The 13,372-nt window shown below is 33.4% G+C and overlaps 1 protein-coding gene and 1 long non-coding RNA gene across 8 annotated transcripts in view; one reads left to right on the top strand and one right to left on the bottom strand.

The window, feature by feature from the left end:
- The window catches only part of LOC126744996 (uncharacterized), a 431,319-nt gene that overhangs the window by 113,020 nt on the left and 304,927 nt on the right, over window positions 1-13,372 (bottom strand). The window lies entirely within an intron of this gene.
- LOC126744986 (pumilio homolog 2-like) overlaps window positions 1-13,372 on the top strand; it is a 335,676-nt gene that overhangs the window by 98,766 nt on the left and 223,538 nt on the right. For 6 of the 7 annotated variants that reach the window (XM_050452614.1, XM_050452613.1, XM_050452610.1 and 3 more), the window contains 2 exons: window positions 11,403-11,700; window positions 12,608-12,721. In XM_050452614.1, the coding sequence (XP_050308571.1) occupies window positions 11,403-11,700; window positions 12,608-12,721 (412 nt within the window). The remainder of the gene's footprint in view (window positions 1-11,402; window positions 11,701-12,607; window positions 12,722-13,372) is intronic. The other variant, XM_050452611.1, reaches the window with a different exon arrangement.

The raw sequence follows: 13,372 nt of genomic DNA, 5'->3' as shown, positions 1-13,372 counted from the left end.
TCTTTTCTAGGGTTTTTGAGAATGAATTAATATTAAAACATTGTAAAATTAGATTTAATCTCATAAATATCTAAAGATAAAGAATATCTCCCTGGCAGCTTCAAAGCCAAGCTCTACATAAGCTATTTAGATAGGAAAATATGATTACTAAGGCTAAAGTCTCTAAACAAATAAATAAAAGAATTTTCAAATGATTTTTAGAAAATAATTGGGAAATTTAAGCTAAAGATCTCAATCGTGAAAATAAATGATTTCTACCGTAATATTCTAATTAGCCTGAATCAAAAGTTTTATAGTATAATTTTCTATATTTAGAAAATAGGGGTTTACCGCAAAAGTAGGCAAAATAGGTAAATTCCACATATTAGCAAAAAAATGAGATGATAAAAATATTTTATTAGGGATACATTATAACCTAAAAAGGCTCCAATTAAAATTATAAAGACCTTACCTAATTTCATTAAAAATGGTAAAATAAGAAAATTTGGACTTTCAAATAACAACCAAGAAAGAACTCCTTAAAAATGACAAAAAAAAACTAATATCCCCATTAATATAATTTTACCATTATTATCTCTTAATCTACTTAAAGTAAGTAAATTTAAATCTGTTCAAAACAAATAATAAGATAATCGAACTGAGTAAGAAACAATTAAACTCACAGAAATAAAAAATAAGGTATAAACAACAACACCAGTGTATCTCACAGATAAAAATTCGGCAATCAAATACTGATAAAAATGGAAGGCCACATAAAGCTATATTAGAAATATATATACAGACACAAGTTAACGGTAAAAAATATGAAATACCGCCTATAAACCTATCTAACTATGAACTCCAAGGAGGTTGCAGCAGCGGTGTTATGACTGGGAAAAAACCTAAATTTTGACTCATCTCTAAAGGTCATCTTCATCGTTTATTTATTTATTCGAGGTCCTTACCCACACATCTTTTAAAGTTAAAATCAAAAAGGGCGGAGGATTTTTTCATTCGTAACACCCTTGGAATAAATGAATTAAACCACAACATTGGTCGTTTTAAAGGGTTTATGAAACATACTGGTAGATCTTGTATTTCATGTGGGAGTTGCAAGCCGCATTGAAGAAATTATTGTAGGGCAGTCAACCATATAGTTAATTATTAGAGACTTAAGGAATATTGAATCTGTAGGCTAATTTTTTAAGAAATTGCCGTTGACCCTGTGTATATGACTAGTATGACTGTAAATCCAAACATACTGATAGGAAACTGATAGTATAGACTCCAGAGAGAGAAATTTTAAACAATCTTCAATTGAAGAAACAGTTTCATCATGCTTTGAGCTACTGAGTCAGATCCTTTGCACAACCTTGACAAGGAGAGCAAGCATTAAAAACAATATTTTGCAACTATTGAGAAAATCATTTCGTTCGTATTTAAAAGTGCCTTCTTATAGTCTTTGCAGTTACATTGTATTCAGCTGATCCAATTGCATTACTTCATAATAACAAAAATAGCTTCTTTTGGCAAATTCCGTCAATTCAATCCATTTGTTTTTGCTAGTTTGATGAGGTTCTGGTCAACTAGATTTATCATAATTTAAACCTTAAATATGTTAATTAACTGATCCAAAAAAAAAACAAAAATAAATATGTATAACTTTATTTTTGTCAAATTTAAATGGGAAGCAACAGATAAGAAAGATGGGTTTTACTCGTCAAAGTAGTATTAAATTAAAACATCTCATAAGAGTGGCATATAAAATTTGCTTTCCACCTCGAATTTATTTTCTCTACCAAAAACCCACCTCTCTGGAAATTAGATGTGCAAAATTAATGTCCGGTCCTAGATTTAGCATCGTATTTAATGAATAAGCGAATTTTCGGTTTTCGCTTTTTTTTTGTTGATTTAATTTATTTTAGAAAAAAAAGTCCCTTGAAACGATTTTGATGGTTTATAAGAGTGGTTTGCAGTCCATAAATCAGTTTCTGAATATTTTTAGAAGTCAATGAAATATGAAGCAAATTGTTAATTATTTATTTCAATATACGACTAATTTACAACAATATTTGAGAGGTCTCTATACACACTACAAACATCTCAATCATATTGGCAAGTCAACATTTTAGTCACCATAAATCTATAACTATAAGCTTGGAGTGCTATCAAAATTGTACAGAAAACAACTTGTCAAACAGCTTAGAAATTACAGACTGAATACACACACCTCAATAGTTTCAAATATTGGTTCTATCTCCATTTTTATGAGTTGGTGTTAAAAAGCTTCCCTTGTCATGATGCCAAGCAAAGATTGATAAGGTGATGGCAAAAGCCTATTTAGAGTAGACACACAGATTTTAAGACTAAATAGATGTGATACCATCCAAAGAGGTTCTGTTAGAGAAGCGTCGAGTTTCATCAAAAATTTAAATCCAGACTGTGCTTCTTTTTATTGAAGCACATATTATACAATTATGTTATATTATCCAATATTATACAATTTACAGAAGCACATAACTTGATACTATTTGTATTATCATTAAGACACTATTTGTATACTAATTTAGCCTTAAATCTACAGTTATCGCACATTGTATGATTCCAGGCAGAATAATAGTCTTATCTTTTAAAGTGTAGCACTGGGAGGAATATTATGCACAACAATTTAAAACCTTGATACAAACATGTCTTTAAAATTTTAAAAATTTTTTTTGATGAATAATTAAGACTACATTAAAATTCTCTTTTCATATGAAATGCCTTTTTAATCCTTTTAACCTATTTCTTGTTATGATAATAATAAACATAATCTAGTCTGAATAAATCATTCAAGTGGATTTTTTACTTATTAAATTGTAAAAAAAAAATAGATTCTGTATTTTGAAAAATTTGGCCACTTAAAGCCTTATTTTTTAAGAAAAATTAAAAAGTAAAAGTACGGTCTTCTTTTCTTTAAAATTTATTTATTTTTTTATAAATTTTAAGATAATTTATATTTTATTTATATATAAATTATATATGTATATTTGTAATTTATTTGCAGAAGCCATGGAATATGCATGCTATTGGAATATGAATCAGACTTCCCTATTCCATTGATACACTTCTAAAATGATGATATTGATTCTTTCAATGGTTGACCTAAAAGAATCATCACGAAAAGTTTATAATCGATTGCTCAAAATCGAAAAAATGAACATAATCCATAAGTAACCTTTCTGTAATTTTTTACTAAACCAAGTGGAAAAATTTTAAATATTTAATTGGAACAAACATCTCAACAGCAAGACAAAAAATACTCTAAAAAATATCAATGCATTTATTACTTATCTTACTTATTTATTTCTTATCTTGCTAATCAAAAGTAATTATTAATAGCAACAAACCCGAGTTTAAATAATCATAATAATAAAGGTCATGCTTAAGATCTAAATCGCAATTAATAGGAATTGTACTTATTTCATAAGTAGGAGAGTGGTTTGACGTGACTTATACTGACTTCAACATCAGACAAGCTTTTGAAAAACAGATGAAACAAATTTGGCAAGTTATTCAACAGCTTAAGATTAACAACTACATAGAACTTTTACAGACGATATAAATCTCAATAATTAGTAAGTATTTTGTATTACTAATATTTGTCTAACATGAAGCTGCTAATCTTTCTACTACCCAAACTTTGTCCTTCAAAAAAAAAAAAACAAATTAATTGCATGCCCATAAACACACGCTAACACTATGCCAAAACAGGTTAGAAGGCGATTAACCGGCACCATATACCTGTAAAATGAACAGGACATAAATATTAGCAAGCAAATACTACTCACTTGATGTCGTTGAACCTTTATTTTGTTGTCGCTAAAAAGTGCTAATTTTTTCCAAGATCCTTTCCCTTTTTTTAGATATTTTGTAATTTTTCGTGAAGCCTGGCAACGCCGCACCGTTTTGTCGTCATGGCTACGCTATCCCCGCCTACCAACAACACACGTGCGATATTTTATTTGTTGTTACTATTGGTGGCGCCATCGTTTAACGTCTCGATGAAACTGGCGTCTGTTTTCACGATCGATGTGTATGTATGTCCATTGTTGAACGGGTAAGAATACGGAGTTAACGAGTGCTGTAATACCAGATGGCGCTGGCAGTAAAAAAAGGTTCCTCTATTTTTAATCAATACTATTTGTTCTTTATATCATGCTGAACTGAAGCTTTTGGTGATTTAAAGTTGTACTGTGAGATGGCGTCAAAGTAGTATACGTTAGTTTAGGGCCCCGATAAAATCAAACAAATTATTGAATTCTCGAAAGTCTGATATTTCCACTGATATACATTTGTCTATGCCCCTGCTTGAATATTAGAGTGGCTAAAGCTCTTTTGAGAAATTAATTTTGTCAGAGGACTTATTGTCAAACTTTTAATTGATTTCACCAATTTGACACAAATACCAAACATATATCTGCTTTTTTTTGAAATCATTTATTTATTATATTCCCTACCTCTTTAAATTTTACTTCAGAAAAGGAAAATTGTTGAATTGGGGTCACAAAAGTTGAGTGATGATTAATTAGTACAGGATTAACTTGTGGAATATTTTTGTTAGAGTGCGTGCAATTAATGAACAAAATTTATTAGAAGTATTAGAAGTGGTAGTCGAGGGTGCAGATTTTTTTTCCTACATTGCCTCTTTCATGATTTATTATGTCCCACATGGTATCATTAAATGTTATTTTAGCCTACTTATTTTTTCTTTATTCTTTGACATACTCATGGTTCCATTCTAGGCCCTTGACTAGTTTTGCTCAATATTAGTGATTTACAACATTTTTTACACAATTCAATTCCTATACTAATTATTTTGTACCTTAACTACTCCGATAGTCAAGTTGCTCTCAAGGCGATTCAGAAACCCGGGGCCAGCTCAGCGCTAGTCCAGGAATGCAGAGACGCATTGGAAAGGCTTGCAGCACACAAGGAAGTGAGACTGAGGTGGGTCCCAGGACACCAAGGTGTTGAGGGCAATGAGCGGGCCGACGAACTGGCAACACAAGGTTCCGTTAACCCCTTCGTAGGCCCCGAACCTTGTCTCGCTCTTAGCAAAAAACAAATCTCCCAGGCACTTAATAATTGGGCCTGGGAAAAAACAAGGAAGAATTGGAGAAGGATGTAGACAGGCCAAGGAAATGATACCAGACCATGACGGCTCTAAAGCAAGGCGACTGCTAACAAAGACCAAGACAAAGTATCAAAGACTTGGTGGGAATCCTAAGCGGGCACAACAGTCTAAACAGACATCTACACCTTCTTGGTATAAGAGAAAGCCCACTCTGTCCGAATTGCGGTACAGGGGAGGAAACTTCATACCACATACTAGGTATCTGTGATAGGTGGAGTCGCCTAAGAAGGAACATTTTCGGAGCAACGACACTCCAGCGGGAAGATCTTAAAGATCTGGACTGGGACAACGTGCAAGCCTTTAATAAAAGGACTGACCGACTCAGTGGAGACCGCGGATTGAGATTCTGGGGTTGGCGAAAAGGGACTGCTCAGGCCTACTTGCCGAGCTCAAGCTCCCCCACCCTTACTACTACTACTACTACTTGTACTTTAACTAATATTTATACAGAATATTTTATTTGACAGGATTATCCTTATTCATTGTCCAGTTATTGGACTTTCACTTATCTAATTTTTGCCTCTATTAGTTTCAATTATAGGAAACATTTAAAAAGCATATTGCTCTGAGGGTTATACATTTTGCCTAATAGGAATATACAGCAAGTCCCGTTATTAAAAGTGTAGTTGAGTTGTCACTTAAAGAGCCAACATTGTTTTTGAACATCACTACTGTAAATGACCAATAGCCTTGAAGTTCTTGCCTGAATTACTTTGAATTTTCACTAATATTTGCAAAGAATATTCTTCTGAATATCATCCGTTCAATTCGAGAGAAATACGCCTATTCATTGTCTAGTTATTGAAGTTTTAGTTAAGTGGTTCTCTTTAAAATACAAACATTATTTTTGGACGGTTCTACTTAACTGGAGCACTATCACCCTTCCAATCAGTCTTTAAGATCTACTGTTTCAATTCTGCCGAGTGTAGAGAGCCAACTATACAGTATCTGGTATAACTTTTCTCATTAGAAATCCCTTTAGGAATGTTTAAAGACAAATACTAGTTATGGCTTACCATGGCTATTTCTTATGTGGAGGAAATTCTTCTAGGTATCTGAGATATTGGCTCTTTAGCACAAATGCGTACGGGTGATGGCTGAAGTACATTATCAAGACTCATGTAAGCATTTCTTTCGTAAACTCAAGATCACGTTTCCCTGCCAGTATATCCTTGTTTGTGTAATCTATGTCAAAAGGAACCTGTTTGTTTTTTCAATATAGTGAGAGAACTAGCTTCACTAGAAAAAGCAACAACCTGATACCAACCTTTCATAGATTCAATAGATCTAGGAGATCTAAAATCATAATCTAATTAAAAAGATTTTGCAAATGATAACAGTAACTATCTATCTATTTATAAAATAAGGCACTTGACAAAATGCTGATGATGTATGTTATTTGTCACCAGAAACTTAATTGAACTACTTAGAATCTTTCTAATGTGAATCTCTGAGGCATTAATAATTGATTATTTTGCTTATTAATTTATTTCCTTGTGATTTAATTTTTTATTGGTACCATTGAGAGAAAAAAACAGAACAATTTTCAAACAATTTTCTTTTGACAGACAGATTGACTTTCGGACATTTTCTATCTTATCATTTGAACTATTCAGTCTAAATAGTCCAAATGTTACCAACATTTTAAAGCATATTTAAGATAGTGCCTTACATATTAAATAAATAACGGTGCAGATTGAAACAAAATTTCCAAATCTCACAATTAATGAATCCAGAAGGTGTTTGGATATTGGATTGATTTTTCTGGTAAATGCTGCAACCGAAACCTTTATTACTTTTAGCAATTCTCCATAAACCACATTTAACACCTACCTATATAAATCACAGATAACAATTTATTGATCTGCATATTGAAGCTTCAAGGACCGCTTTAAGTTCAGGATTTCTAACTGTTGGCTCTTCATTAATGCTTCTGGAGTAACCAGAAAACAAGAATCTCCACAATCTGATTTGTAGTAATCACTAAGCTTTGTGCATTCGGAGGCCTGGAGTTAAATTCTGAGGTTTTAGAAAGACAAGAATCTGCACACTCCTCAAAACATTGGGTATAATGTCAAATTCTTGTCGGACGCCATAACACAAATTCAAAACCTTCAAACGCGCTTGGAATTTTCAGGTCTAAAAGTTCAATGGGCTCTGAAGAGCTGTATACTTTTTGGAGAAGATCGGTATACAGGGAGAGTTATTATGAGCAAACAATATGAGACTTAGAATAGTGCAGATTAAAACAAAATTTTCAAAATGAATTTAGAAGGTTTAATATTGGATTCTTTTTTCTGGTAAATGCTTCAACTGAACCCTTTATTACTGTTAACAATTCTTCTCCATAAACCACATTCAACACCTTGTGTAAATCACAGATAATTATTTATTGATAAATTAAGGTCTTGTAATATTCAATGACAATGTGTACTTATAATAGAAAAATACCCACCTCGTTGACCAGTCTTGGTTTAAGCGATTTCACGCATGTTTAATATTCATTCTCGATTTGGACACAAATAGGAGCTTTCACCACTGTTTTTCTTGATTGAGTTATATAATGTTTTGGTTATATATTTTTCTTTGTTTACTAGAATGCAAGGAATGAATTCTGCAATTTAGAGAGACAATGATTTATTAAAATGGAAAACTGTGTCGTGGTGTAAGGTGCCTAGTAGCGGTCCAGTAAACAAAAAAGGATGTTTAGTTGTGGTGACTGGTTTTTGGTATAGAAATGCTAGTAAAAATTGCCTTAAACTGGTTGAAGGTCAGAACCAAGCTATCACAACTAACCTCGTGCTAATAAAAACAGGAAAATACCATAAATGCAACTCCATTACAATATTGAAGTATATGAGAGTTTGAAATTAATCGTTAGGTTGACATAAAGAATTCCCATATCATTGGTACACAGTTTGTGACTCAACTTTTACAAAATTGTTATTATAGGTAAAAAACAATATTGGATCCTGGAATGTTCATCCAAATAGCACTTCAGATATAGAGTTTCTTATAAATTCATTGTGACAAATTATATCAAGAGCTTTTTTTGGAAAATTCAATGTCAATGAGATAGATCGCCAGTTAGTAATTTTTGATTATATCTGCAATTTCTTTGTATCTAGTTCACAATATCTCTCTTGCTCGACCAAACATCTTAAAAGTTTATTTTTGCCCTGTTGAATTGAATATGATCATGAATGCGAATAAGGTTTTGACCTGAAAAGGGTTTAAGTAATTCACTTTTGGGTTTCCTGTAATTAGGAAGTTGCATACCTTGCTTTTTCATAAAAATTCCTCCCAGAGGGTTAATTTCGTAAGCGTACGTTTGTTAATAAGCTACACCTTGGGGAATTTTTAAACGTGCATTTTTATTTTCACCCTTTTTTCTCGTTAATTACGTTTACTTAAAGAAATATGAAAATTGCGTAAATAAATTTCTCCCCTCGCCTAATGTATTCGACAGCAAAGGATATTCCTAGCATTTAAATAAAAAGGTCAGAGAAATGGCAAATCTGCAACCACTGAGCCAAAAATAAGTGATAAGGTTAAATTTTATATATTTATAAAGAAGTGTCAATAGTGTGTTCCCCCTCTGGTGGTATGAAAGGTTCCATTATATTTTCGAACCTCCTTATAGTTCCATGCATTTAAGAGTTTGCAGATCATTACACTATCTGTCTTCCAATATTTGGAACTAAAGCTCTTAATGGCAAAAGTCATCACTTGTTCGCATCCTAATTTCTTCCCTCTAGATTGATATTATCCACGATATTTCTAATTATATTCTCAACAAATGAAAAAGGGAAGCAAAAGTTTTAATTACTAATTAAGAGGGTTATCTAAAGGGCCCATTCAAAGTAATGCCGCGCCAACACTTTATGATACACTTTCAGATGATATTAGAGGATTAGCGTTTAAATAACTGGAATTTTATCTCAAAGGGGCAGCTTTAACGGGCGTTTTTGGGTTATTATTTTATAGACCAATGATGACCTTCCTATATCAGATGGCAACAGATTATCAAAAGAAGACACTAATTCAAGAGGGCGATAGCGACACAATTCCCATTCAAAAAATTATCATTTTACACACCAAGGCCTATTATATACTTAACAAAAACTTCCTCAGCAGTATGAAACACCTCAAGATCCTTGGATATCCAGTGAAGTTTCTATAGCTGAAGGACAAACACACTTCTTCTGCTTTGGTTATGCCAGAAAAGAGCTAAATTATCCATCTGATGTTAATTTAAATCGCCTTTTTCCTCGATGTATGTAACAAGAGAACAAATTTGAATTCACCTACCCAGACTTGGTAAGGTTCTTTACCACCAATAAGTTTTACTGATTTTTAAATGTTCCTCAGCAAGACTATGTTCTATTTATTTCGCACTTCTAGGTGTTCTTAGAATATTTTCACTTTTTTATTGGATTCTGAATCTCTCGAACGCAATAACTCAAATTCAAATTCTTCAAACGACTTGAAGGTTTTAGGCCTAAAAGTTTATTGGGGACTTGAGAGCTGTATAGTTTTTAAAGAAGGTCGGTATACAGAGAGGGATGTTATGAGCCAATAAATAAATCACTCAACTGCCTGATAATGAGTGGGACAGAGACAAACTGACGATATCAATAATGTCTTAGGCAGAGGTGGGTGTGAAACTGAAATAAGAAGAGTAAATTTACTTAACTGCCTGATACTCAGGATGGACAGAGGTAAACTTATGATATAGCAAAAGTCTGAAAAAATTATTCTACGAGTCCTAGAAATGGTCCAGATTTTTGTGTATTATTAATCAGTCAGTTGCACATAATACATTCAGGGAAACAGTTCCAGTCCCTTAATAACTGTTCCTTGCCCAAGTGTTCCTCCACTCTTCTAGAGGCTCTGGAAGGCCAGAATCTGCATATTGCTGAAAACACTGGGCATAATGTTTAAATTCTTTTGAACGCAATAACTCAAACTCAAAACCTTGAAACGACTGGAATTTTTCTGGAAAAGATCAGGATATAGGGAGTTCTGTTTTGAGTTAACAAAAGTCTACTGTAAATTTCAATTTTTTGTGCAATCAGGAGTTCTCAATAATTATTCTTAGTCCAGGATTTCTCTTCTGGGGTCTGTGGACAAGAATATGCAGAGTGTGTGATTGAATCTGGTCTAACTGATAAGGGAACTTTGTCTATCAAAAATTCCAGTTTTACCAACCCCATGTGTAGTCCACTACAGTCCAGGTTGCTTGATATATTAGGTCCACACAGGGGTCTGCATTTTCTATGTTCAGAAGGTTTAAGTAGTAGAGTAATAAATAATTTCTTCAAATATCTGCTGAAAAGGGTTTCTAATTAGGATAGCGATTCTAGGGACCCAGGAGCTTTTGCCAAATGTATCTGCCTGCTACGAAGATCAAAACCTTTTATTAGAGAACCTATAATACCTTTAATAGTACATGACATGAAATACAAGGTGGTCCTTGGGAGCGGCAAGTTTTGATTACCTTAAGATTTCAACGCTAATGTAATTTACATAAAATACAGCCAATAAAAATATAAAGCCAGTTATATATAATTTTTATTTCTTAAAAATTATTCCAATAAAGTAGAAATTCTCCATAACCCTATCAACGAAAACAATAGCAATTTTTTTAATAATTTTCCTTTTAAGCTTCTTGGTTTAACAATGAAGATCTTTTGATGTAGGTAGGCCCCTAAAAAACTATTCACAAGCCGTTAGATCTGGCGATCTTGCAGGCCATTCAGTATCTCCTCGCTAGAAATAACGTGTGTTCGAAAACAATCTTCGAAAAGAGTTTAAGGCCGCACTTGTGGGGTGGGAAGTAGCACCATCTTGCTGAAACCACGATGGGTTGTTCTGTAGAAATCTGTTTAATTGCTGACTCAAAAAATTGATTAATCATATTGGTATAACGCTCGAAATCGACCGTAATAGTGTTATCATTCTCATGTTCAAAAAAGTAGGGAAAGTAGGAAAACAGTGATTCCCATGTACGACATCGTATTATATGTATAACGGTTTTTTTTTTACGTTACAGTTATTATTTAATTTATCAAAAGCACGTTGCTCATTGGGCCAGTGCTCCATAGTTACTAAATGGTACACGGTGACAGATAATTTAACAAAACACAACTCTCCCAAGAATATGCTTTGGATATGCATCACCCATGAAAAATATGTCCCTTTTTCCCCATAGACAAATATAAGAAACATGTCGAATAATATTTAGTGTGGTATTTTCCAGTCGCACTCCCGGTAGCAGACAACCATCGCCCGCCGAGGAAGATCACACGAAGAACGGAATTGTGACCACGGGAGGCATCGGTGGTCTCGATCCCGCCACCATGGGGGTGTTACTCAAACAACCTCCCCCAGTTGATGGAGGCGGCGGAGGACCACTCCACCCTCACCAGCAGCACGCTCTGCACCATTTGCCACCCCATCACGCGCTAGGACCCCACTTGGGAGTTACCCTCGCCGAGAGTGTTAATCAACAATTTGCCGATCATTTTGATCAGAGCCAACAGGTAAGGAAATGTCATTATTTAGGAGGTTTTTGCTTTAGGGAAGAAATTTTGACTGAATTCTGGGACGTGTGCTCTGAAAATCGAGAATAAAGGTTCTTATTAGCTTTGTAACATTGTTGTTACTTTATTTCCAAAGAAAACGTAACCTGCATTAATTTCAACTCCAAATATAGAATCAATAGTGACACCTATAGGTTTTTTTTGTCTTTTTAACAGTTATGTAAGTATGTCCTAACCGCGTTAGATTTTGAGCATGTTTCCTGCAAATTAAATAGGATTTTCAAATATTCTTACTTATCCTAAAGAACATTAAGGTAAAATCACATACTCTGTCATCTTACCCTATGAGCCACAAAATATTGACAGAACTTGCTACCTTACAACTTCGAGGTTATGTTCATTATTTTTTAGTATTCATAAAGCACATTAATCAGGGCTCATGTCAAATTACTTAAACACAACAAAAAATTGTGTGTCAACAATGTGTTGATGACGTTTTGCTGCTTGTGGCCCGAATATTTAAACGGATTGGGACAAGTACTATGTCATCTTAAGCACATTCGCCTAATTATTTAGCTTTAGGTCTCCCAAGTTTAATTTTGTGGATTTTATAAAAAAAACTGTTTAAAATATAGTTAAGTGGCATGCCTGTTTATGAGTAAAAATTACCGTTTTATGTTACTTTTATGTGGCGTTAGAAAATACCCCATGGTATATTAAAACCTGAGCCTTGAATCGTAAAACCACCCCGGTCTACACCTTTAGTGTTCATAAACTGACAAGAAAAGTACAATTTGTAAATCTAAATAAGACACTCCCAGATAGTAGATGGATCAAATGGTTTTAAGAGACTTACAACATTTAAAATGATCCTATTTTCGTTTTAATTAATAGCAAATTTTTTTAGGGTCCGGGACAAGGTTACGACCAATCACAACACCAACAGTACGCAGCCGCACAGCAGCAACACCAAGTGGACAATGCCGTCTTGCAGCAACAACAGCATAACTTCGATGTACAGGTAAGTCAGTGCCATATTGACTTATATTGTTCAGTTCTTTCAGGTCGCTTTTGGGTTTATAATATAATAGATTAAAAGAATTACGGAAGCCTTTATTACGCCAATAAGATTAAGAGGGTACACTGTATTTTTAACAAATTAAACCTGTGTAAAGTCTGATAAAGTGAAACACTGTGAATTTACATATGTACAAATATATTCAATAAAAATACTACTATTACACGCAGAATTTAAAGAAAATTATTAGCAACAATGAAGTATAATATAAATGTAACTATAAATCCTAAATTTAAGTAGCAGGTACAATAAGGAAAACTCTTATGACACAAGTATGTAATTGAATGTTATAGGTTAAATTACAGGCCTTTCTCTCAACTGGGCATGCTCAGATCACCAAGTCAAGAGTAATATTCTATGTCAGTACTAATCTTCAGAATTTTTATTCCTTTGTGTTTTTTTCTAAGATCAGTTTTTCAAATTATGTTTCTTGTACAGTTAAATATTCTAAACAATGAACAAGGGTTCTGTGAAAGCAAGCCACTGAGGACAGGCACACACTAGGTTATGATATTTAGTTTCTAATTTACTCGCTTACAAGTTTATAGATAGTGCAACAGAATAATATATACCACCTATTTACCATGAAAACCT

This window comes from Anthonomus grandis, chromosome 15, assembly GCF_022605725.1.
Source record: "Anthonomus grandis grandis chromosome 15, icAntGran1.3, whole genome shotgun sequence".
Lineage (NCBI taxonomy): Eukaryota > Metazoa > Arthropoda > Insecta > Coleoptera > Curculionidae > Anthonomus > Anthonomus grandis.
This window is presented reverse-complemented; position numbering and strand designations above follow the sequence as displayed.